Here is a 21,803-nt window from a genome sequence, read left to right as displayed (position 1 = left end):
TGCTGATTTCCCTGAACTGGGAGAGAGGGGTTTGTATCAACAGGGTCTCTTGATTCCTTTCCTGTTCAAAACAAATATGTCCACGAAACAGTGGCATCAGGAAGTTTACCCTCAGATCTTAGGAAGCCAACTTCCTATCTCCCTGGAAAGCCAAAGCACACAAGATTTTTTTTTTTTCTTAGTGTGATTCCAAAAGTGGAAAGCAGCACAGCTCAAAGCACAAGCTCCTTCTCTCTCCTTGGCAGCATCTTTTCTGGAGGAGCTGTATAAATATAGGCCTTAATATTTAAAATCTCAGGTCATTAATCCTTGGTATCCCTGCTTCTCCACCTTACTCTCCATGCATTCCCCCCTCCTCCAAAATTCATTTTTAAAGCCCAGCTTGATTATGCAGCCAGATAGTAATTTTGGTGAAAAATGACAAGTTCAGTTACTGCCCTCAACCTATAGCTCCTGCATGATTTAAGCTACTGTTCTAATTTTTTTTTTTTTCGTGAAGTCCAGGTAATTTAGAGCTTGGCTGTGTTTTACTGTCCTTTCTCCATGCTCTTGGAGTTGCCACGATCAGCACATTCAAAATTCATAAGACCTTATCAGTCACGGCCTGGAAAGTGAATTTAATTTTTGATCACCTCTGATGCTACTAATGTTTATTATGATGCCCCGCAAAGGGGTGGTAGGAGGGGAAAGAATCCGGTTACACTTTCTTGACCAATAGAGCTTCAAAAATATAGACTGTTGCTTAATGATGTGAGCTCAGTGGAGTCAGATGAGAATTGATTTCAGACCCTAATAATGACTTCTCCTAGGTGACCATGCATAGTTTATACTTCATATTTAAAGATAGAGTCATCCACTCTTTACCCAAACACATATGTCAAGTCCTTAGCAGCTTGGGGTCCTTAACCTCCGAGGGTGCTTGTTTTTTCCTACAGACTTACTTTCTGTAAGTCCCACACAGGCTCACTCATTCATCACATACCTCACTTTTCTTAAGGACAAAGGGGGTTCATTCTGGCTCCCAGTTTGAAAGGAGACAGGTACTAGAGAGGTGGCTCTGCGGTTATGAGCACTGGCTTCTCTTCCAGAGGACCTGGGCTAGATTCCCAGCACCCACATGGCCAGGAACTATCTTGCAACTAACTACAGTTGCGGGGAATCTGATACCCTCTTCTGGCCTTTGCACATATATGATGGGAGACATAGATGCAAGCAAAACACCCATATACATAGGGTTTTTTGTTTTTGTTTTTGTTTTTTAATTAAAAGGGATATTGCCCATCATGGTGGGAAAGACAATGAAGCAGGGCCAGAAGGTGGCCATTGAGTCAATAATCATGAAGCAGAGAGCGATGAATGCTAGCCCTCAGCTCCTTTCCCCTTTTTATTCAGTTAGGGACCCCCGCTCATTGAATGGTGCCACCCACGTTCAGGGTTCACTTCCCCTTCAAAGTTAATCCTCCCTTGAAAGATCTTCACAGACTCAACTGGAGGTGTGTCCAAATCCAGTCAGGTTGACGGTGGAAATTAACCATCATATCCATGAATCTAAATTTCCACCTCAGAGAAGCAATAGGTAGGATGACTCTCTAAGGGTGGAGATAGAAACTGGTGCCGGAGATGTCGGTCCAATGATACAGAATCTCAACTGGACGATGTTCAAAAGATGTATCCTATACTGTAATAGCTGTAGTTATTAGAAATGTATTGAAAATTTCCGAGGATAGCTTTTAAGTGTTCTCATGAGTCTTCCTCATTTTTTTAGATGTGCAAAATAGCTTGATTTAGCCATTCCACCATGTGCACATATTCCAAAACACTACAAATACATAAATTTATACAATAAAAATTAGGGGGGGGGGAGCCCAAGTGATCATCCACAAGGGTCTGTCTATTACTACCAAAAAAAAAAAAAAATCACTTCTGGTTCACATCATCCTTCACTTCCAAACCAGAAGATACTTCACCTCATGTTTTATCACCCAAAGAGTATTAAGCCCTGAAGTTCTAATTGTAAACTAAAACTCCAGTCTGTCCCCCCACACAGCCAAGGCTGAGATCTTTCCCAGTGGCTGAGGGACTTCCCATCCACTAGAGGTCAGAGCACTGTGAATGGATATTCCACAAATGGGCCTCCTCTCTAATATGAGCAGACCCTGTGTATTGTTTTGAAATTCTTCACTAGGGAGCCACCCCAAGGTGAGTGAGTTAGGATAATCCAGAGTATCTGCTTGTTAAGACCCTTACACAAAAAAATGGAACACTGAAGAAAAGCCCAGGGTAAGCTGACGAGTTTGCCAGCGCAATCTGGATTTGTTTGAGGCGATCTCATGTCAGCTAAAGGGATAAACCTGAAGCTGTGCAGAAGAAGCCTTAACCTGGGAAGTGACTTTCAACTTACAGGCTTTGGAAGCAGGAGAGAAGGGAGCATGGCTTTTTCCTGGGCTGTTAGGCATAGGAGGGAGGCAGGACAAAGCTACTCCTTTTGTGGGAGTTTAAGAGGCTGGGCGTCTGGCCACCCCGGAGGCCATCATTTACCAATCTTCCCGGCTGTGCTTTTTTCTCAGTATCCACTTGTCTCCTCCTTGTTGGCCTGTGAAGCCCTCAGCCCTCCTTCTCTCACACAAAAGCAAGGACCCATTGATTTATTTTGTTGAGCGAAAGGAACTGGAGAGGTTTGGTTTTTTTTTTTTTTTTTTTTGTCGCAGGAAATTGTTGCATCTCTCCTGCCAGTGACAGGGGCCCAAAGGCCAGCCCTGAGCTAATAACTCTGAGGAAAAGCAATCCCTCCTCCACAAGGGCCATCAGCAGGAACCTGTGGTCCAGCTCTCTCTCTCTCTCTCCTCTCTCTCTCTCTCTCTCTCTCTCTCTCTCTCTCTCTCTCTCTCTCTCTCTCTCTCTCTCTCTCTCTCTCTCTCTCGCTGGGATGCTGAAAGTATACAGCAGAGGGCTCCCTGCACCTGCGACCAGACTAGCTATTGCACCTGCAACTTCAAGACCAAGCTAAGCCACTGCCTAGCTAGCGCCTTCAAGGCCAGGCTAGCCACTGCACCTGCCCCTTGGAGGCCAGGCTAGCCATCGGGTGCGCTGTGTTTGGAAGATCCTTCTAACACACATCAGCCCTCTCAAGCTCTGGATGTGTCATCTCTCCGGGCCTGTTCCCAAATAAGGAGCATTCCTAGCCAGTGACAAGTTCACATCTCAGAGGCGTTCTCTGAGAGTCTTATGATTTGTTTGTATCACAAGACTGAGAGGATACATCATCCTTGCTCAGAGACTCCTGCAGATCAGGGATGAGAGCTAACGGGGGAAGTGAAATGCCATGGGTCTTTCGGGATGACAGTCACTTCTGGGGTACACGACAAGAAAGTGATGCATAAAGAAGCCAGTCTCGGCCTTGGGTTGGGTGGGGTCCATGCTGCTTTGTCTGCTCTGTTAAATACTTGATAACTGCACCCAAGACCAAGCCCTGGCTTGAGGTTGCTTTTAGTTTGCGGTTCATTTTTTTTTAATTGCCATTGTTTGTTTTTGTTGTTTTTGTTTGCTTTTGGGGAGGTTGGTTGGGGTTTGGTCTGGTTTTGTTTGTTTTGCTTTGTTGAAACAGGATGTTACAATGTAGCCCAGGCTAGCTTCCAACAGCCAGTCCTCCTGCCTCAGCCTCCAAAGTGCTGGGCTCACAGGGCATAAGCAAACCCAGAATGCACAGCTTCTGGATGTGCCTTTATACCTAAGTAGTGACCAACATATTCATACCATTCTGTGCCAGGCAAGACTTAGGTGGGCATTTCTTAGTCTTGCCCAGGAAGGCATACAAAGGCAGTATATACAGATATATTACCCCAGGGCAGTATGAGAGGTGTTCTTTAGGCACTGCCCCCTGGGCTGTAAATAAATAAATTGCTTGGTTGGTCAGTTGATCTGTACCAGTTTTGAAAGGCTGGACTGCGGGGTGTATGCTTCAGGAAGAGCGTTATCGCACCTGCGAGCTGTGTCCTCAGACTTTCCCCATTAATGTTTTCAGAGACATCAGCAAGAATCAGATATCGGACATCGCTCCAGATGCCTTCCAGGGCCTGAAATCACTCACGTCGCTGTAAGTGGGGCAGGGGTGGGAGGCGCGTCCGTATTTTTCAGGAGGTGTTTATCAGGGCTTCATGTTGCCTTACACACTTGTGGCAATCTGGTAAAAGAAACAAATATTTCTTCGGGGGAAATTGATCTTGGGGAATATTTCTACAACTCACATGCATTATTTTTATTGATTAAGTGCCCAGCAGCTGTCCCAGTTATTGGCTTCTCATTCAAATGCATCTTTGACTCTCACCTCGCTCCCCCGCCCACCTCATGCTGCACAGTGCTGTCTCAGGGGAGATGGAGTAGAGAGAATGGTAATGTATGTCTGAGATGAAGGCCATGGCTCACCTCTCCTCCTCCCTCTCCCTCCCCTCCCCCCAGCATCTGTGGCCTTGTCCAGGGAGGGCAGTATTTCCTTTTTCTGATTTTCTTGCTATTTCTAACCTTGTGGTCATTGTTTAGAGAAGATCCAGCCATCCCATCTCCGGTACTTTCTTGGGCTTTTAAAGCCCTTATTTAACCCAGTGCTGAGATAGGAAAAAACAAACAAACAAACCTCACTCACCAAGGACCACTAGACTCCCAGAAGGTATAAGGTTTGCCCTCAGTTCCCCTCAGCTCACTCAGGGGATGGGCAGTCCCTTGAGCCTTCTCTGCAGAGAAGAGCCTTCTCTTCGTTCTCAGTCAGAACAAAGATCCCTTCCTTGCCTGGCAGACTCGATGATTGACATATCACAGTAATGACAATAATTGACAGCATCTACCAAGTGCTGATGGTGACCAGGTACTCTTCTTGTAGGAGTCTTACAGGGCGAATCCTCACAAAAAAAAAAAAAAAAAAAAAAAAAAAAAAAAAAAAAACAAAAAACAAAACCCATAGACCGTGGGATCTACTGCCATGTATCTAAACTCCTTAACTGTCTTTGTTTCCTTCTGTAACCCTGGCACCTCACACTGTATCGGGCACATGGTGATTAAAGAAAAGATTCAGAGCTGGAGAGACAGATGACAGGGAATATAGTACCTGCTGCTCAAGCATAGCCCCTGAGTCAGGACTCCCAGCATCCACATGGAAGCAGAGCACTGGGGGGGAGGGGCAGGGCTGGATCTCAGGAGCTCATTGGTCACCCAGCCTGGGAGCTCCAGGTTCACTGAGAGACCCTGTCTCAAAAGTCAAATGAAAAGCAATAGAGGAAGGTAGTTGGCATGAGCTTCTGGTTTCCACACGTCCACACAGGTGAGCAAACCTCCCCCTGACACCTACCCCTATAAACACATTCACTCGCCAGAATCACTGGAGGAATCGCGGAAAGAGATAGCATGCTAATTTAAATTAAAAAAAAAAAAAAAACACTTATCTAAAAACACACTAATTCGTGTGAGCGATAGGATTTGAACCCAGTATGTTCGGTCAGAATTTCCCGATCTCCATGCTGTGGAGCCCTTTCGATATAATGTGGATAGTGTCCGATACAGTGATGGCGATGTATTAATATCATCTGGTGCCTTGTTCCCCCCGACACCCCAGACAATAAGGGGGTGCTCACGGGCGTGCTGTCTATGTCTTGCCTCTTCACAACCTGCTTGCCTCGTTTGTGAGCATGCAGGTAACTGGATGCACAGAGCCTCCCATCCCACTGAGCAGAGGCCGAGGACAGGAAGTCCCTGATTCAGCTGGTGTCTGCTGCCTGCTGAGTAAATTAGTTTCATTTATCGAGTAGAACATCTGGCTGGGATATCAAAGACGGGGGGGGGGGGGGGGGGGGGGTGTTGCGTGCGTGAGATTAGTGTCTGCTTATTGTGATGAGTGTCACAGAGTAGAGGAGAGCGAGAGGGCCCCGCCACCAGGATCCCACCCCCAGCCTTTCCGTTCTCCTTCTCTGCTCTCCCTTAGCCGAGATTTGGGAAATGTCTCAAGATCGTGGGATGATTCTTGTCTTGCAGAAGAAGCAGGGTACTAGCACACCACTAGTGAACCTGGAGGCGTTCCCAAGCATTAAGGGAAGCACCTCTGAGCTTGTGTTTACCCCTTCCTCCATTTAATAGATGCCTGCTGTGTAAGGCAGGGTTGTAGGCATTCAGGATGTGACCAGGAGCTGACTAGACCAGCCCCCAGGGATCAGGAAGCTGACAGCGTAGGGTAAAGGGGTGGAGAGCCTTTACCTCAGGCCTGTTCATCCTTCCAAATCTTCATTCAGTAGATGCTCACTATACTAGATCATGTTCTTTCTCCACCCCAGAGACCCAGCCATGGGCATGCCCTTATAACATCAGAACATTTAGGAAAGTTAAAGGAAGGACCTAAAAACTGAACCTAAAGGGGCCGGAGAGATGCCTCAGCAGGGAAGAGCCCTGGCTGCTCCTCTAGAGGGATCAGGATTCAATTCCCAGTACCTATGTGACAACTCACAACCATCTGTAATTCTGGTCTCAGGGGATCTGGCATGCTCTTCAGGCCTTAGCAGGCACCAGGTGCACACATGGTGAACAGACATTCAAGCAGGCAAACCACCCATACATACAAAATGATTAAAATAACAGTAGTAATAATAATAATAAACAACTAAGCCTAAATAAATGTGTAAGTAACATACCATAACAGTAAGTGCTTGGGAGAAGCTAACTGAGAAAAGAGATGGTTGGGAATCTTAACTAAAACATTTAGGAGATGGCTCCAGGGGGAGAGCTGCTTGGGCTCAAACAGCCTGTGAAGGGAATCAAGACTCAAGGCCTCAGGCGGGCTTCAGGTGGGAAGCCACACACCAGCAGGCCAGCACCTTTGTCGCTGATGCATAGCCTGGTGGCTGACTCATCAGGCTTGAGGATGGTCTACACCAAGGAGGGATAGGCTGTATGAGAACCCCTACCCCAGCACTCCCAGCACCCCCAGCACCACCAGCACCCTCGGCACCCCAGCACCCCCACCCTCACCCAGCAGCTTCTGCCACTCTGGAAGCTCTGATATCCATCCGAGATGAGCAGGCAGTGGCATTACTACATTTGGCACAGTGAGCAGTGGGACATTAATATGAATTACAAATGTGAGCCCACGCCATCATGCTGACTTCTATTTAGTCATTAATTTGTTGGAGCATTAATGAAACACACCCGCAGGCTGATGGAGAACTCACTCTTCATTCCCAGTGGCTTCTGGAAGTGGGCGGCGGCAGCGGCGGCGGGGGAGACGGGCCCTGTTTCACTCTCATTCACTGTTCCGTCCTCCTAAAATTTTGCCTCCTCAAATGACCATCAGCCTAGATTTGAGATCTGAGTGGGAATTAGATAAGCCCATGGACTTAGACCCAAGAAGGGGTTCTAACAGAAGAGAACCAAGCCCTCTTTATATCTGTTTCCTGATCAAAGAGGAGGCTGGACCCCTCAGACAGGAAAAAAAAAAATCTGTCATGAGAAGCAGAGAAAGGCCCAGAGAGTCTCAGTTCCAGGATTAGAGACCTGCTGGGTGCTAGTCTTTCCCAGGCTCCTCAAGTAGCAAGCACATGTGTGCAGGATGCTGTGAATCTGAAAGATGAAATGAAAAAAAATTTTTTCTGAGTTCCTTCCTTCTTAGATCTGAAAGGATAGGCCAGGCGGATGGAGAGTGGAAGCTGCCATCATCTGAGACAGCGAAACTCCTCAGCCTCCCCATTGAGCCAGGCCTCAACTCAGCAATGCCTGCGCCATCTGGAGATGCCCCCGCATGCCCAAAACCCTGCTGTCTAGATGGATGATGTAAAACAAACTCAGCTCAGGAATTCCTAGGATGCAGTGGGGTATTTAAAAGGAAACATTCTATAGGCTGGCTCAGCCTAATCAATACCCATTGAAGACACAGGCTGGCCTCCCACACTGCTTATTTACTGTGGGGCTCCCTCCAGTCACACTTGCAGCTCAGGAGGTACCACAAAGGGCTGCTTCTTCCTTGTGGGGGTGATGGACTAGGCTGGGCTGGGATGCAGCAGGATGGAGCAGGCTGTACCTTACCTCCAGCACAGCATTCCACCCCAACCCCCCCAGCGCAGGATGAACTGCCTGCCTGTCTCAGCAATAAGAAGATGCGATGGAGGTAGCAGCCCAGGAAGGCAGGTGGCCTGAGATCTTGCCCCTAGAACTGACCCCCTTCACATCCGTGCTAATTCCTGTCATCTGCTTCCTTCCAGGGTACTCTATGGGAACAAGATCACAGAAATTCCCAAAGGACTGTTTGACGGGTTGGTGTCCCTGCAGCTGCTGTGAGTAGGAACTGTCTACTTTTTTTTTTGTATCCGTGGGACTGTTTTTGTAGACCGGAAATGTTAAGCCATGCCCTTGGAGGATTCTTTGGACTTTATACCTATCATACAGACACCAAAGCCTCTGTGCATTCCATCTCCCCTCTCCAAGGCATTCTTGTGGCCAGAGAGGCAGAGTTGGCACAGAACACCAAGGCCAGTGTACACAAGCCTGGATGATACAGTCCAGAGCCCTGCCCCAGCGTGAGTCGTGAATGGTTTCATGACTTGAGAGTAAGAAAGAAATTGAATCCTGTAAGAGGAAAGACCTTCCAGAGATATGCTAAGAATTTAGGAAACTAAACCTTCCCAAGGCAAACTCTACTCTGAAAACTGAAATAGCTGCCCGTAGCAGGCATGGGACCTTAAGAAGGGCGTGGGTGGGGAGGGGCCACTGGAGATGAGCATAGCCAATCTGTAGTGTGTCTCTCTGGCAAGATAAAACGAGAGAAAAATGTTTATTTCATTTAAAGGAAGTTTTAAGCTCTGGGCTTATTCATTTATGTTTATTTCATTCTGGTCATTTACTCTTAAATGTTTGAAGAAGATAATTGAACTCTGATATGGAGAAATAAAGTAAGGAACGTAGCTTATTTTAGAAGATTTTTTGATTTTTGATTTAGAAGATTTTTGATTTTTGATTTAGAAGATTTTTGATGAGTGAGGATCATCCCTGGTTTCTGACTGGGTAGCTGGTGCCTCTATACTCTATACTATATGCTGTGGGTGTGGGTGGGCGTGTGAGTGTGTGCAAGCGCGCATGCAACACAAGCGTGCGTGCACATACAAATGAGTACGGTCTACTCTATGAGCATCATAATTCCTGTTGTTACCAAGAATTGACCTCGATTACCCTGAGAACCTTGGAGAACGCTAACTCTCAGAGAGGTGAATGACTTGGCCCTGCTTCACACAGCAAAGCAAGTGTGGAAAGTAAGTAGACTCTCCATAGTCAGGTATTTCTAAAGGTCCCTGGCTCTCGGAATAGTGCATGACAGGACTTCATCATCAGAGTACAAACAGATTTGCGTGCGATTGTCTTTTTAAAAAATCACCTCCAAGCCAAACAAGGAGGTGTGAACCTTCAATTCCAGGGCTTAGGCTGGAGCAGAAGAGTCGTGAGTAGGAGTTCATGTTCACTGCATTTGGTCCATGAGGGAAGAAAGAAAAAAGGATATGTCACCTCTAGTTTCCAGTAAAGAAAAGGTTCTAGGCTCTCCGCCTCCCTTGTACCGTGAAGAGGAGACGAAATGTAAGCTTATGGACCAGGTAGTCCAGCCAGATCTCAAAGGGTAGGAGATATGGGACCAAAGGCACTCATCGGTGGATGGGAACAGTGGTTTGGGCTTGCAAGGACACTTTAGAAAGAAGTAAGACTTCCTCTGGCTCTGTACATCTCATACCTTCACACCCTAAACTCCCGTGTCCCTGGACAGATTGTCCCAGGATATAAAACAATGTGAATCATGTTGGAATGAACTGTCCATCCAGTTTCTGGGCTGCAGATCCAGCAAGTAACCATTAGACTAGTTTGACAAAGCTGAAAACAAGAGGTGGGGAGGGAGGGAGGGAGGGAGGGAGGGAGGGAGAGAGAGAGAGAGAGAGAGAGAGAGAGAGAGAGAGAGAGAGAGACCAACCAACCCCTGTCTGGTCCCTGCATCTTCCTGTCTCTTCCTCTGCTTCCCTCTCATTCTGGCTGGCTGTAGGCTGGCAGATCTGTGTTCAGAGGTCCCAGCCCTTTGTGGCTCTTTAAGGCTGTTTTGTAGAATGGCATGCCAGGGCTCTGCAAGGATTTCTGTGTTTCACAGATGGTGTTCTTTGCTCCTAGCAGAGAAACTAAGTTATAACTGCTACCAGGAGGCTGGTTAACTGTAGCCATTAATCCCCAGGAGAAAAATAACAATAGCATCTGCCCGGAGGTGGATTTAGGGGATACTGTGTCCAGCCAGACTCGCATGAATGACCTTGAATGATATGCATTAAAAGAACAATGTCATGCCCACTTACACTAGGAAAGTGGTCTGGACTTCAAAGGGTCAGCATTGTGAATGGTGTGTATCAAAGATTCTAGAATGGCATATTTTTAAACAAAGGAAATATGTCTCTGCTACAAGCTGACAGCAGTCGGGAGGTTATGAGCCCCCACCCCCACCCCCCAGGCTGTGAAGGCAGCGCCAGCTGAAGAGCATCACTTTGAGCAGATGGAACTGACTAGCTAGGGGGTAAAGACAATGCTTCTCCCTCTGTGGAGACCAGGAGTTGACACAGCTCAGGCTGGCTCGCTTTCCAGAAGGAACCCACAGGCGGGGCTGGAGTCCATCATCTCTGGTTCTGACCTGCTGTTGAGCAGTTGGAAAGCAGGTCCCCATTAGATCAAATTTAGGGTTCAGCGGGCTATAGATTGGATTTCTCCTCATTTGGCTGGGGATTGTCTGATAAGAAGGCTCTGATTAGAATACCCTGGTTGACTGGGTAATTTCATCTCCTTTGACTCAGAGGCAGACCATGGGAGTGTTGTCTCCTCCTCCGCCCCCTACTCCCTCTCCCTTGAATGATTGATTAGGCAGTCTCTAAGTGGAAATGTCTCTTCCATGCATAGAGGTCCTGGATATTTTCTTTTCTGGCACTTGTTGTGACACTAACAGGGGCCAAGTGGATGTTTGTGCTTGGTTATTCTGTCCCTCCCTCCCTTCCTGACTACGCTGGACTTAGCTGCCATCCTTCCAGCTATGCCCATTTTAGGATGTACCCAGCCATCCCACTTCTGGCAGTTTGCTTGCCATGCTCTTTTGGACAGATGATCAACATCAATAGTACAGAATCCTAGGCACTCTCAGAGACTGGACCAAATGAGTTTATACAGGCACGCTTCAGCAGTCCCTGCAGTTGACCCTGAACTTGATATATCGTCTTCTGGATCCTCCCAAGAGTTGCATCCTTAGCTGAACTTACAAGGTCTCATATCAAACGAACCTCAGAGCTACACACACACACACACACACACACACACACACACACACACGGCTAATACTACAGTCCCACCACCATGCCTTCTCTGACAAATATTCCTGTCTTTCCCTTGCTGATGGTTTCTATGATAAGCCCTCATTGTGCAGTTGGAAGTTGGAAAGCTTATTCTTAAACTGAACCTCCATCCTGGTTTGTAAGAAACCCAGAAGTCTGCTATCGTTGCTTTCAGATGTTTTTGAGTAGCTAGGGTACCTCCCTGTAATTAATCCTAAACAGGTCCAGTTGGGTCCCAGCAGTCATTCACTGTGTAAACATACATTCATTGTTTGTTACTAGCGACCTCTGTCGTTGGGGATGTCAGCTTCCTTGTTAAACCAGATTGCCAAGAAGGGAGTTGGATGATACAGAGAGACACCTGGGAAGCCATGGTTAGAACAGAAAGTGTCACCTGCTTGTAATCCTAACTACTCTCTCTCCACCCCCTGAACTCACATAGGAGGTGACAGCCATCTGATCCTGTGTGGGCAGCCATGGGCTAGGATGCCCTGAGATCCTGCACTTAGTAACTCAGAGGCCGGGTCGTCTCCAAGGCAGGAAAAAGTCAGTATGTCACTAGGGCTGTCATTTCCTTCTCTGATGGGCAGCTGCATGCTGTGCTGTCACCACTGTCCCCGGGAAAAGGAGAGCATTCATTTAACACTCACTGATTTCATGGCATGGCCCCGGAAAGTTGCTGGAATGGGGGAGCCAGCAGAGATGGAGGCTTTTCAACCTGCCCCACGAGGACTTTTAAACCGAACCAGACTGCCTTCAGCCTGGAATAAGTTAAGACAACCCAGGCACCTGTTCAATTTTCCTGGAAGAGAGACAGAACCGTTTGAGGCTCTTGAAGTTTGCCAAGCAACATGCCAATTACAGAGCAGTGAGCATAACTTCACTCCATATAGATCACATTCCCTCCCCGGCAGCTTCACAGGCACTTGTTAACACTGCTGCTGTCCAGGACATCTAACAGTGATTGAGTGCTTAATATGCCGGGACTCGCTCTAAGCACCGGCAGATGTGTAGTCACATTTAATCTTCTTAACAATGCTACAAAGGAAGTATTTCGATCGAGGCCCATTTTACAGACCGGAAACTGAGGGGTAATTAACTTGGCCTTGATCACTCATATCTAAGTTGTAGGACCAGGGATCTAGGAGCTCTCGTCTCCAGAGACACAGAAATGAAGCTGGGTGCAAAGGAAAGAGTTCCCTCCTGCAGACAGAGTTCCAGTTCCAGTACATTCCTAAGGGAAGACTTCTCCCCTTTCTTGTGAATCTGGCATTTCCTAAGAAAAGCCCCAAGTCTTAGAATGTTTCATGTAAATGGTTCTGTCTTCCTGAAGGCTTGATTAGTCACCAGGTGGCAATCAGGGAAGTGACCACCCCAATAGTTGGGGGTGGGTCGTCAAGTAGAACTAACTAAGGGAAGGTCGCTCAGTTGCCAAATAGATAGGTCATAGCTGTCCGTCTCTAAGCTCTGGGTTTCAGGGTCTCAGCTCTTCTCTGATTCTCTTAGAAAAACTCTACCCGACCCTTGTCCCTAGGACCCTCCTGTGTCACTGGGGTGGATGGATAGGGATGTTTCTCAGACAAGCCACCGGATGGCGATGCTGTATCCTGCATGCTTTTGTTCCAGTTCCATCTGGAGTCACCATGACAACCCCAGGCCTGTGACAACAACATAGCCATTATCAGGAGAGAAGGAAAGTGTCACCTTTGCCACCTTGGGAGTTGGAAGGTTCCTCCTGTGCCCTCCTATGAGTGTTTGGCATAACGTGAATCAGAGCATCCATTCACGAGCACCAGTAAGAGCCTGGCTGTGGCCAGAGAGCTCCTGTACTGTGGCACTAGAAATCAGTCATGTCTTCTTCAATCTGGCGTCAGCAAGTTGCTGAAGGTCAAAATTCATTCCCCATATTTCCATATAGGAGGGAGGCATGAAAAGAGACTAGTCCCGTTACACTTAGTGGATAAAGAAATTTAGGATGGCAGAGGGTTAATTCTAATGAAATAAAAGAGAAGACAGGCATATTAATGAGGGAAGGATGCCTGGAGATCCCCCAGCTTAGTCAGGGGTCCATAATAGCTCCCTTAATTGGTCTCGGTACTAATACTTTATGCCCATGTGTAATAGCAAGTACCTCTCTAGAGACACATAGAACACTTTTAATGGCAAAGAGTCTTTATAACACTTCCTTTAAAAAGTGTTCTCCCCTGAAGGAACCAAAGAAAAGGTCATGCCAGAGGCTCTTGGTGCCATCTTTCTCCTTTCATGTAGCTGCTGCACGCTCAGAAAAAGCAAGTTCCCAGTGCTGCTGTTCTGGCTGGGTTCATCCCTGTCTTCCGCAGGGATAGTTCCTGGGAGAGTTTCCCCCCTTCTCTTGGAAAGCCCGCTGCACTCTTTCTTGACACTGGTTTTCTGGGAAGACCTTGCATTCTCTGGCATCTGGACTCTGCTCTTGGCATCTTCAGCAAACACTCTGTAAAGAGGAGGAGTAACGTTGCCACCTCTTCCCACAGACCTTTGAGCAGGTGTAGAGAATATAAATACAACCCAGAATGATAGCTCTGGGCCCTAAATCAACATGTGGCTGCCTGGAGTTGCCAAGGTGACTGCAATGCAATTCATCACTGAACCCAACTCCAGATGTTTGTCTTGTCCAAATCCTGCAGCAAAGGCCTAAGGGGATGGGGTATGGGCCAGGGCGGTGGCTATCGATGGGGCTTCAGTGGCCTTTGGAAAGAGACTATACTCTTTTTTTACAGATCTCAATGGGTTCATCTGTACCTATAGTCCACCTCCCCCGCACCATTGAACCCTGAACAAACAAGGCTGCAAGCTGCTACTAGCAGTGAGCCTGCCTGAGCCTTTTCTGATAGGCCAGACCAGACCCCTAGCAGTTGTAAGACGTTTCCATACCAGACTTAGGGTATTTCCTTCCCCCACCAAGCTCTTGCTTGCGTTTCTCCCTACCCTGCTTCTCCTGTAGGCAGCTGCTTCTGGAAAGGATTATCTCCCAGCAGCATTGTTACGTTGGGTAGTTGATGGGATGTGTGCTAATACCTCTTGACATAAAACATATGCGGAAGTCCAAAGTGCTCCAACGGGCCGGCGGAGGCCGGAGGTGGTAGCGTGTCTCAGCTAATGCTAACACGGGCAAATATACACCCGCACTATCTGATGTGCTCTTCTCTTCCCATTCCTCCAATGGGAACATGGTTCTTCTTGTGTTATATTGTTGACAAATCATCACTAAGTTTGATGGGGAAGCCTCTACCTCTACCACCTCATAGCCTTAGGTGATTTGCACTTTCCCTTAATGAGGGGATGGGTATCAGAAAAAGTTACAGAATGGTTAGATTACCATTCACAGGTCAGGGACCACTACTCAAAGTTAGTTTATGTCTTTGCATCTCCCAGTGTCATCTGGCAGGTAGAGATAGCATTTACTGTGTAGGGTTATGGAGGTTTAGATATTTGTATGGTGTCAGTGCAAGTGCTTACCGTGGCTTAACTCCTCAGGTTACTCCTTACATGGCTTCATCATCCTCTTGATAGTCACATGACTCTTGAGTTTCCTTTGGTGGTCTTGTCTAGGAGCCCCAAAAGAGAGCTGGGTCTTCTCTGGAGACACTTGTGCACAGTTGAGGGGTCAGTGTTTTCAGCTGTGAAAGAGGCCTGTGGGATGAGGCGTGTGAATATCCCAGGTGTTATCTCCTGCTCATCTCAGAATGCAGTAAAGCTTCAGAGTGAGGAGAACCAGGGGTCATGTGCACAATCTCCCTCACCAGCACTTAGCTATTCCTGGACATAGACCACCCGCCTCAGGCAACTACAAGATAAAGAAACTTGACTCAGTTAGACTGTGGTGAGCATCCCAAGCTGAGATGCCTTTCTACGCCCAAGAGACAAGCAAAGTCGTCTAGACCCAACCAGACACCTGTCTACTGAAGTATACCCTGTACATCTCAAGGTCAGCAGAGCCAGGCATGCACTGGAGATAATGAACACAGAGGAGAGAAAATGTGTGTGTGTGTGTGTGTGTGTGTGTGTGTGTGTGTGTGTGTGTGTGTATTCATATTCGGGAGTGGATGGCAAGTGAGCTTTGAAATCACACAGGCTGAGGTAGCTCCACCAAGTCTGTCACCATTCTGGCCCTCAGTTTCCTCGCTGTAAAAATGAAGATGATCACGATGCCCTTTTGTGGGGACTACTTGGTGCATGGGTGTGGCCTCCACTGATGACCCAGCCTTCTTGACGTCGATTCTACACATATTTACATCGCTGCTCCTCAAAGGAGGATAAACCAAATCAGATCCAACACTGTAGAGGTCTTTACTCCAAAGAAAGAGAATCAACCTGGCTAGCCAACAAGAGAAGACCCATGGCCATCCTCTAACTGCTAAAGTCCAGTGCAGATACAGTTGGAGCATCCCTGATTCCCCAAAGCCGTAACTTCTAAGTCTGCACCTCTTTGATCATCCATATGATACCACACGTGGAACATTCCACACTTAACCTCACATGACAGATCACAGTCAGAACAGCAGCATGCAAAAACCATTACAGAAAATGTTCTCCAGGTGCTGTATATAAAGTGTAGATGAAATGTAAATGAATGTAGATTTGGGTCCCTTCCCTAAGATCTTCCACTTATACAGACACAAATATTCCACAGTCTGAAATTCCAAATACTTATGGTCCCAATCATTTCAGATAAGGGATGCCGAGCTGATAGTTCTTTTGGCTCCATCTTTTGGTGTTTTGGGGTTTGTTTTTTGTTTTTTGGTTTTTTGTTTTTGTTTTTGTTTTGTTTTTTTCCCTCATCTGTTGCCCATGGACCAGATAGCCCAGAGCTCCTTTTATGGAAGCCAGACTGAGTTGAGTAGCTGCCAATCTTCTTCCTCCAAAGAGAAAGAGCAGAAGCAGGCTGTTAGATCTTGCTGATGCCGAGGCTCAGAGGCTATCCTCAGTGACTAATTCTCCATAAGCAGCTTAATTTTATCTCTCACAACACCTCCTTATCATGCCTGGGGGAGCCGAGCAGCTGGGAGAGGGTGAGTGTCCAAGAGACTATGCCCTTCTCTGTCTTCTTTTGCCCCCCTGCTTCCTGAGCTCTACACCCTGAGCTATGTCTCTTCTTAGTAATTCTGCCAGCCTGGATTGTTGTGATATTTTACATCTTTGAAAGAACATCCCGTGCTGAGAGATCCAGGAGCAATAAGAGACAGGGAAGCACCCAGATGAGCAAAAGAAGCCAAGCTGGACCTGATGGGCCAGGAGTATTGCCAAGATCCACGCAGGGTAAATACTCTCCAGGCAAGTCAGAGTTGCTGCTTCTCCATCTCCAGAGCCATCTTCTTTGTCTGACTCAAATATTTCCCAGGACCAAGTATTGTTGTGGGGCTCATGAATCTGAAACAAGGTGTCAAGTCTAAAAAGCCTTCTTAAGCAAGGAAGGTTCAAAAGGAAGTTATGGGGGTTGGGGAAGTTACACAGTAGGAAAGATCCAGACTGTGGCAGAAAGCATTATGTCCTGTCTGTGAATGTGTCCACTGCACAGCTGCTAGTACTGGAATCTTTGCCAGAGGTTTTGAAATTTGTTTTCCAAGAAAAAAAAAATCTACTGTAGGTGTGTGAGTTGGCGGCGGGTGGGGGAGGGTGTTGTTGCATAAAATTTCTACCTTTTGACACATAGGAAAGTCTTATTATAAAATGTTAGGAGAGGGGTTCCTCAAACCATTAGCTAAGTCATCCCGGTCTCTCTTTATTAAATAGTTTAACATTTCTGGCATAATGGTGCTCTCAAAGGCCTTGAATATCAGTATTTAGAACAAATAGTTTACCAATTACTTTTTTTAAAAAAAGCCCCAGGTATAGTGGTATACATCGTGAAAGGCAGAGGCAGGTGGGTCTCTGAGTTCAAGGCCAGTCTGATGTACATAGTGAGTTCCAGGATAGCCAGAGCTACATAGTGAGACCCTGTCTTGTGGGGGGGGGGAGACAAAAACAAATTAACTAATAGATTTAATTTTTTAAAATAAGATAAAAGATTGTATGTGAAAGACCCATTTCTAATGTGGTTGCTTAACTGCTATTCTCTTATTACAGCCTCGTTCAGATGCCGCCCCCCCCCCAGAATGACCTTGATCACAATCTAATACAAGAGTCACAGGAAATTGTTGGGGGGGGGAGTGTTACAGAGGGGATGGGCAGATTGGCAGGGTAGATAAGGCATTCAAAAGAAGCAGCTGAGCCCTCTAGAGACCTGGTTATCATAATTCCTCACAGCATGCTCCCTGGAAACTCTCCTGACCTTGCAAAGCCCTCAGACTCTCTGCTTCAGTCTCTTCGCCTGTAACTGTGAGACGGCTCTGCCCATCTGCCCAGGTTATAGCGAGAATAACAGGGGTCAGGGAGGCACTTTGGAAAACAAAGAATATTCTAGCAACGTGAGCTCTTTTTTTTTTTTTCTTTTTTTTTTTTCCCCACTCTGAGGCAGGAGGACATCTGTGGGGACCCTAGGGACCTTGCCCGTTATTAGCCAGATTAAACAGGCTGTTCTTCTTCTGCTTGTCATGGCCACAGCTGCCTGTCTGCACCTGGATAGCACAGGGGACTGCGGGGGAAGCCGACCGGCAGCAAGGGAAGGGAGACTGGCACCCAAGGGCAGCTCTACCATTGCTAACTCCAGTCCCTGTGGACTATGGTATGCGGATGCTCCTACAGCCAGGGGGTCAGTTCTGAATCCCCAGTTATTCACCACCAAGGGAGCTCTGAGCCTGCCTTAAGAAGTGATATTTAAAAATTCAACGGTCTTACTCTCTGGTTCTTCTCCGTCTCCTTCAAGAAGGCATGAGAAATGATTTCACATGTTTCAAGGGCACAACCAGTCAGTCTAGGGCCATGAAGGAAATGCTTGGCCAAATTTGCTTGACTTAGCAGCGCTGCATTCTGAAATTTGTCTCTGGCGCTCAGAGCATCTGCTGGACCATGTTTCACCCACTTTCTGTGTTGTTCTGTGAAGGAGGGAACAGTATAAAAAGCTATGGTCATAGCAGAAAGCCCCCCCCCCCCGCCATGGGTAAGAAAGTTAGACCCAAATCAGATCTGCCTTCAGGGAGAGAGGCGAGGCCCCTGAAGGCGAGTATGGAGCTGGATATGTGACCCACTCAAGGATAAGCCTTGGTAATGAAGGGAGAGATTGAAGAAACGGCATTTGTGTTACCCCAGACTGCACACATGGCAAACAAGAAAACTAATAAATATCCTCAAGTCACAGATTAAGGTGAACAGCAGGAAGGAATCATATAGGGGACAATACTGGGATTTTAGGGCCCTGCTGAGGGTCAAGAGGGTTGGGGCGGGCCTCCCTGAGGAAGGTGAGAGGGTCAGAGCAGGCCTCTCTGAGGAGATGCCATTTGCGGAGAGAGGCCAGCTGTACTGAAAGGGATGGAGAAAGGGGTTAGGGTGTGTCTGAGGAACAACAGGTGACCAATAGGACTGAAGGGTAGTAGATGAAGGTATGAGGTTATGCTAAAGACAAGGGGTGTGTGTGTGTGTGTGTGTGTGTGTGTGTGTGTGTGTGTAAGAAAGAGAGAGAGAGTATGTGCTTGCATGTATGTGCCTACACATGAATGCATTTTTCCCCTGGGAGATGGTCTATAACTTTTATTAGATTTCTTATGAAATCGGTGATCTAAACAAGCTCCAAGGAGTTCTCTGAATCAAAAATTGCCCTGACTCTATCTACTAAAGCATTACAACAATTGTGCCAAATGATTTTTTTTTTCTTCTTTGTGATGCCTGGAAGAAGCTCTGAACTCTAAAGCAGAAAAGTGCAATGCTCGACTCCACTCCCAACCTTTGTCCAAGGCTGCAGGTGTGAGGCCAGGTGCAGGTGTGAGGCCAGGTGCAGGTGCGAGGCCAGGTGCAGGTGCGAGGCCAGGTGCAGGTGCGAGGCCAGGTGCAGGTGCGAGGCCAGGTGCAGGTGTGAGGCCAGGTGCAGGTGCGAGGCCAGGTGCAAGTGGTGGTAGCATATGCAGCACAGCACCCACAGTGATAGGAGAAACTGGGGAGGGTCTAGGAAACCTCAGAAAGCAGCCTCTCTTTTCTCTGGGCTGCAGCAGAAACTCAAGGTCACATGAATGGGGGTGGCCACTTTCCAGTGGTACCAGCAGGTTCAGCCAGCCTTTGTTCCACTGGTAGTGACCAGAAGCCTCTCTTCTGCCCACAGCCTCCTCAATGCCAACAAGATCAACTGCCTGCGGGTGAACACTTTCCAGGACCTACAGAACCTCAATCTGCTCTCTCTGTATGACAACAAGTTGCAGACTATCAGCAAAGGGCTCTTCACTCCACTGCAGTCCATCCAGACCCTGTGAGTGTACACTGCCCTGGCAATGGCAGGCCCCTCCCACCAAAACAAAGGTGGGCTGTGGGAGGATTTCTAGTGTTTGCAGCAGGGCTGGGAGATGAAGCTCAAAGCACTTAACTGTACCAAGCATTCAGGGTTGGTACCCCTGGAGCCTGACTGTAACGAGGTTTATCTCACTCTCAAACATGTAAGCCTCACAGCACAACCCAGGAGGATGGTACTGTCACCCCCAGATTTTATGTGAGGAATCCAATGCACTGAGAGACTAAATAGTTTACTCAAGATCACAGCTAGAGGTCTTGAGATGGGGGCTGGAGAGGTGGCTCAGCAGATAAGAGCACTGGCTGTTCTTCCAGAGGTTCTGAGTTCAATTCCCAGCAACTACAGGGTGGCTCACAACCATCTATCCTGGGATCTGATGCCTTCTTCTGATGTGCATGAAGACACAGACAGACAGACAGACAGACAGACAGACAGACAGACAGACAGACAGACAGATTTTTAAAAATATAGCTAGTATGAAGCAGGATCCTGGCAGAACTTGCAAGCTATGCTCATAACCACAGTAGCCATGGCAGTGTTCTAAGCATCCTCTATCTCTGAGAACCCATCCCCTCCCTTTGGCAGCTCCCCACACCCTGCAAAGCCAAGCCTTTAATACAGGTTTCCTGGGGATGCCTTATACACACACCCAACCCTTACTTCCCAAGTACCACTGATGTGTGTAAGTCCTGCAGGTAAGCAGATCACTTGAGTGCATATCCCACTCAAGTCCGTGGTCTTCACAGTTCCAGCCACAGATTTCAGTGCCAGCCCCAGGCCTGCAATGATCCTGGGGATCTTCTGGAGACCCTGGAAGTCATCTGGCACTTATTTCTTTAGTAGTGAGAGGCAGGAACCAATATAGAGTGAGAACAGCTGCGTGGTATTGAGTGCCGGCCACGTGTGAAGCTCTTGTGCTTAGTGATTTGGAGTTGTAATTACTGATGCTCAGAGCAGGCGAGGCCCTCGGCACTCCCGTGATAAAGACAATGGCAGCAATACCCACTACTATATGGGGAACACCAGCCATAAGCCGGTCGCCATGCCAGCTGCTTTATATGCCTGGTATCAGCAAGCTTGGAGAAATAAAATGCATGTTACTCAAAGTGTAAACTCTAAAGCTCTCAGCTTGCATTGCCCATCAGATTCCAGCATGGGTGAGGCAGAGCCAGACAGCAGTGGGTCCTGCCCCAAGAGGGGAGAACCAGGAAGCTGATTCCCCAGACCAGATGTTGGCTGCATCTGTGCTGCCTTTAGCAGACAGCTGGCCTCAGACCCTTCCTTTGAATCCTCTCTGAAAGTGGCATCCCCCGCCCCCGCCCCTGCCCCCGCCCCCGCCCCTCCACAGCTCCTGGGACAGTGAAAAAAGGACCTCACACCAGTTTGCTAGGGCCCAGCATAAGACAGGGTGGTGGTGAAGCAAGGTACCACAGGTCACTCGGAATTAACAGCCCTGTGCCTCTTTCAGCCACTTAGCTCAAAACCCATTTGTTTGCGACTGCCACTTGAAGTGGTTGGCTGACTACCTCCAGGACAACCCTATTGAGACAAGTGGGGCCCGCTGCAGCAGCCCACGCCGGCTGGCCAACAAACGCATCAGCCAGATCAAAAGCAAGAAGTTCCGCTGCTCAGGTAATCAGGTTATGGGAGTGGGGGGCCCCACTTTCTGACTCAGAGTACAGCAGCCCCAGAGAGGCCAATAATCCAATCTGGAGGACAGCGAGCGCTGTAATGGCTCCTGGGGAGCATCTTTGCAAATTAAATTGGGGAAATTCAGTTAGTCCAACAGAAAACCAATTACCTTATGGATTTAAAATAAAACACACTCACACAATAAAAGCATGGGGGAGGGGTGGGCAGCTTGGGAGAAACAGAACCCAGACACAGTGTGCTCCTCCTACACCTGGGTGGGAGCTGGGCAGCCTTCGCACACACGCACTTGAGAGGAGATGAAGATTTATTTTGGAGTCTTGGAAGCAGATTCCCCAAATGGTACAGAAATAAATGCAGCCCAAGCTGGGCTGCAG

General features: G+C 47.7%; 1 protein-coding gene across 2 annotated transcripts in view; it reads left to right on the top strand.

Moving 5' to 3' along the window:
• Window positions 1–21,803, top strand: part of Slit3 (slit guidance ligand 3) — a 588,944-nt gene that overhangs the window by 470,518 nt on the left and 96,623 nt on the right. For both annotated transcript variants that reach the window (XM_034504957.2, XM_034504958.2), the window contains exons 11-14: window positions 4,022–4,093; window positions 8,232–8,303; window positions 19,594–19,737; window positions 21,245–21,408. In XM_034504957.2, coding sequence (XP_034360848.1) covers window positions 4,022–4,093; window positions 8,232–8,303; window positions 19,594–19,737; window positions 21,245–21,408 — 452 coding nt within the window. The remainder of the gene's footprint in view (window positions 1–4,021; window positions 4,094–8,231; window positions 8,304–19,593; window positions 19,738–21,244; window positions 21,409–21,803) is intronic.

This window comes from Arvicanthis niloticus, chromosome 6 (assembly GCF_011762505.2).
Source record: "Arvicanthis niloticus isolate mArvNil1 chromosome 6, mArvNil1.pat.X, whole genome shotgun sequence".
Lineage (NCBI taxonomy): Eukaryota > Metazoa > Chordata > Mammalia > Rodentia > Muridae > Arvicanthis > Arvicanthis niloticus.
Note: the sequence above shows the minus strand (reverse complement) of the source record. Positions and strands in the feature narration are given on the sequence as shown.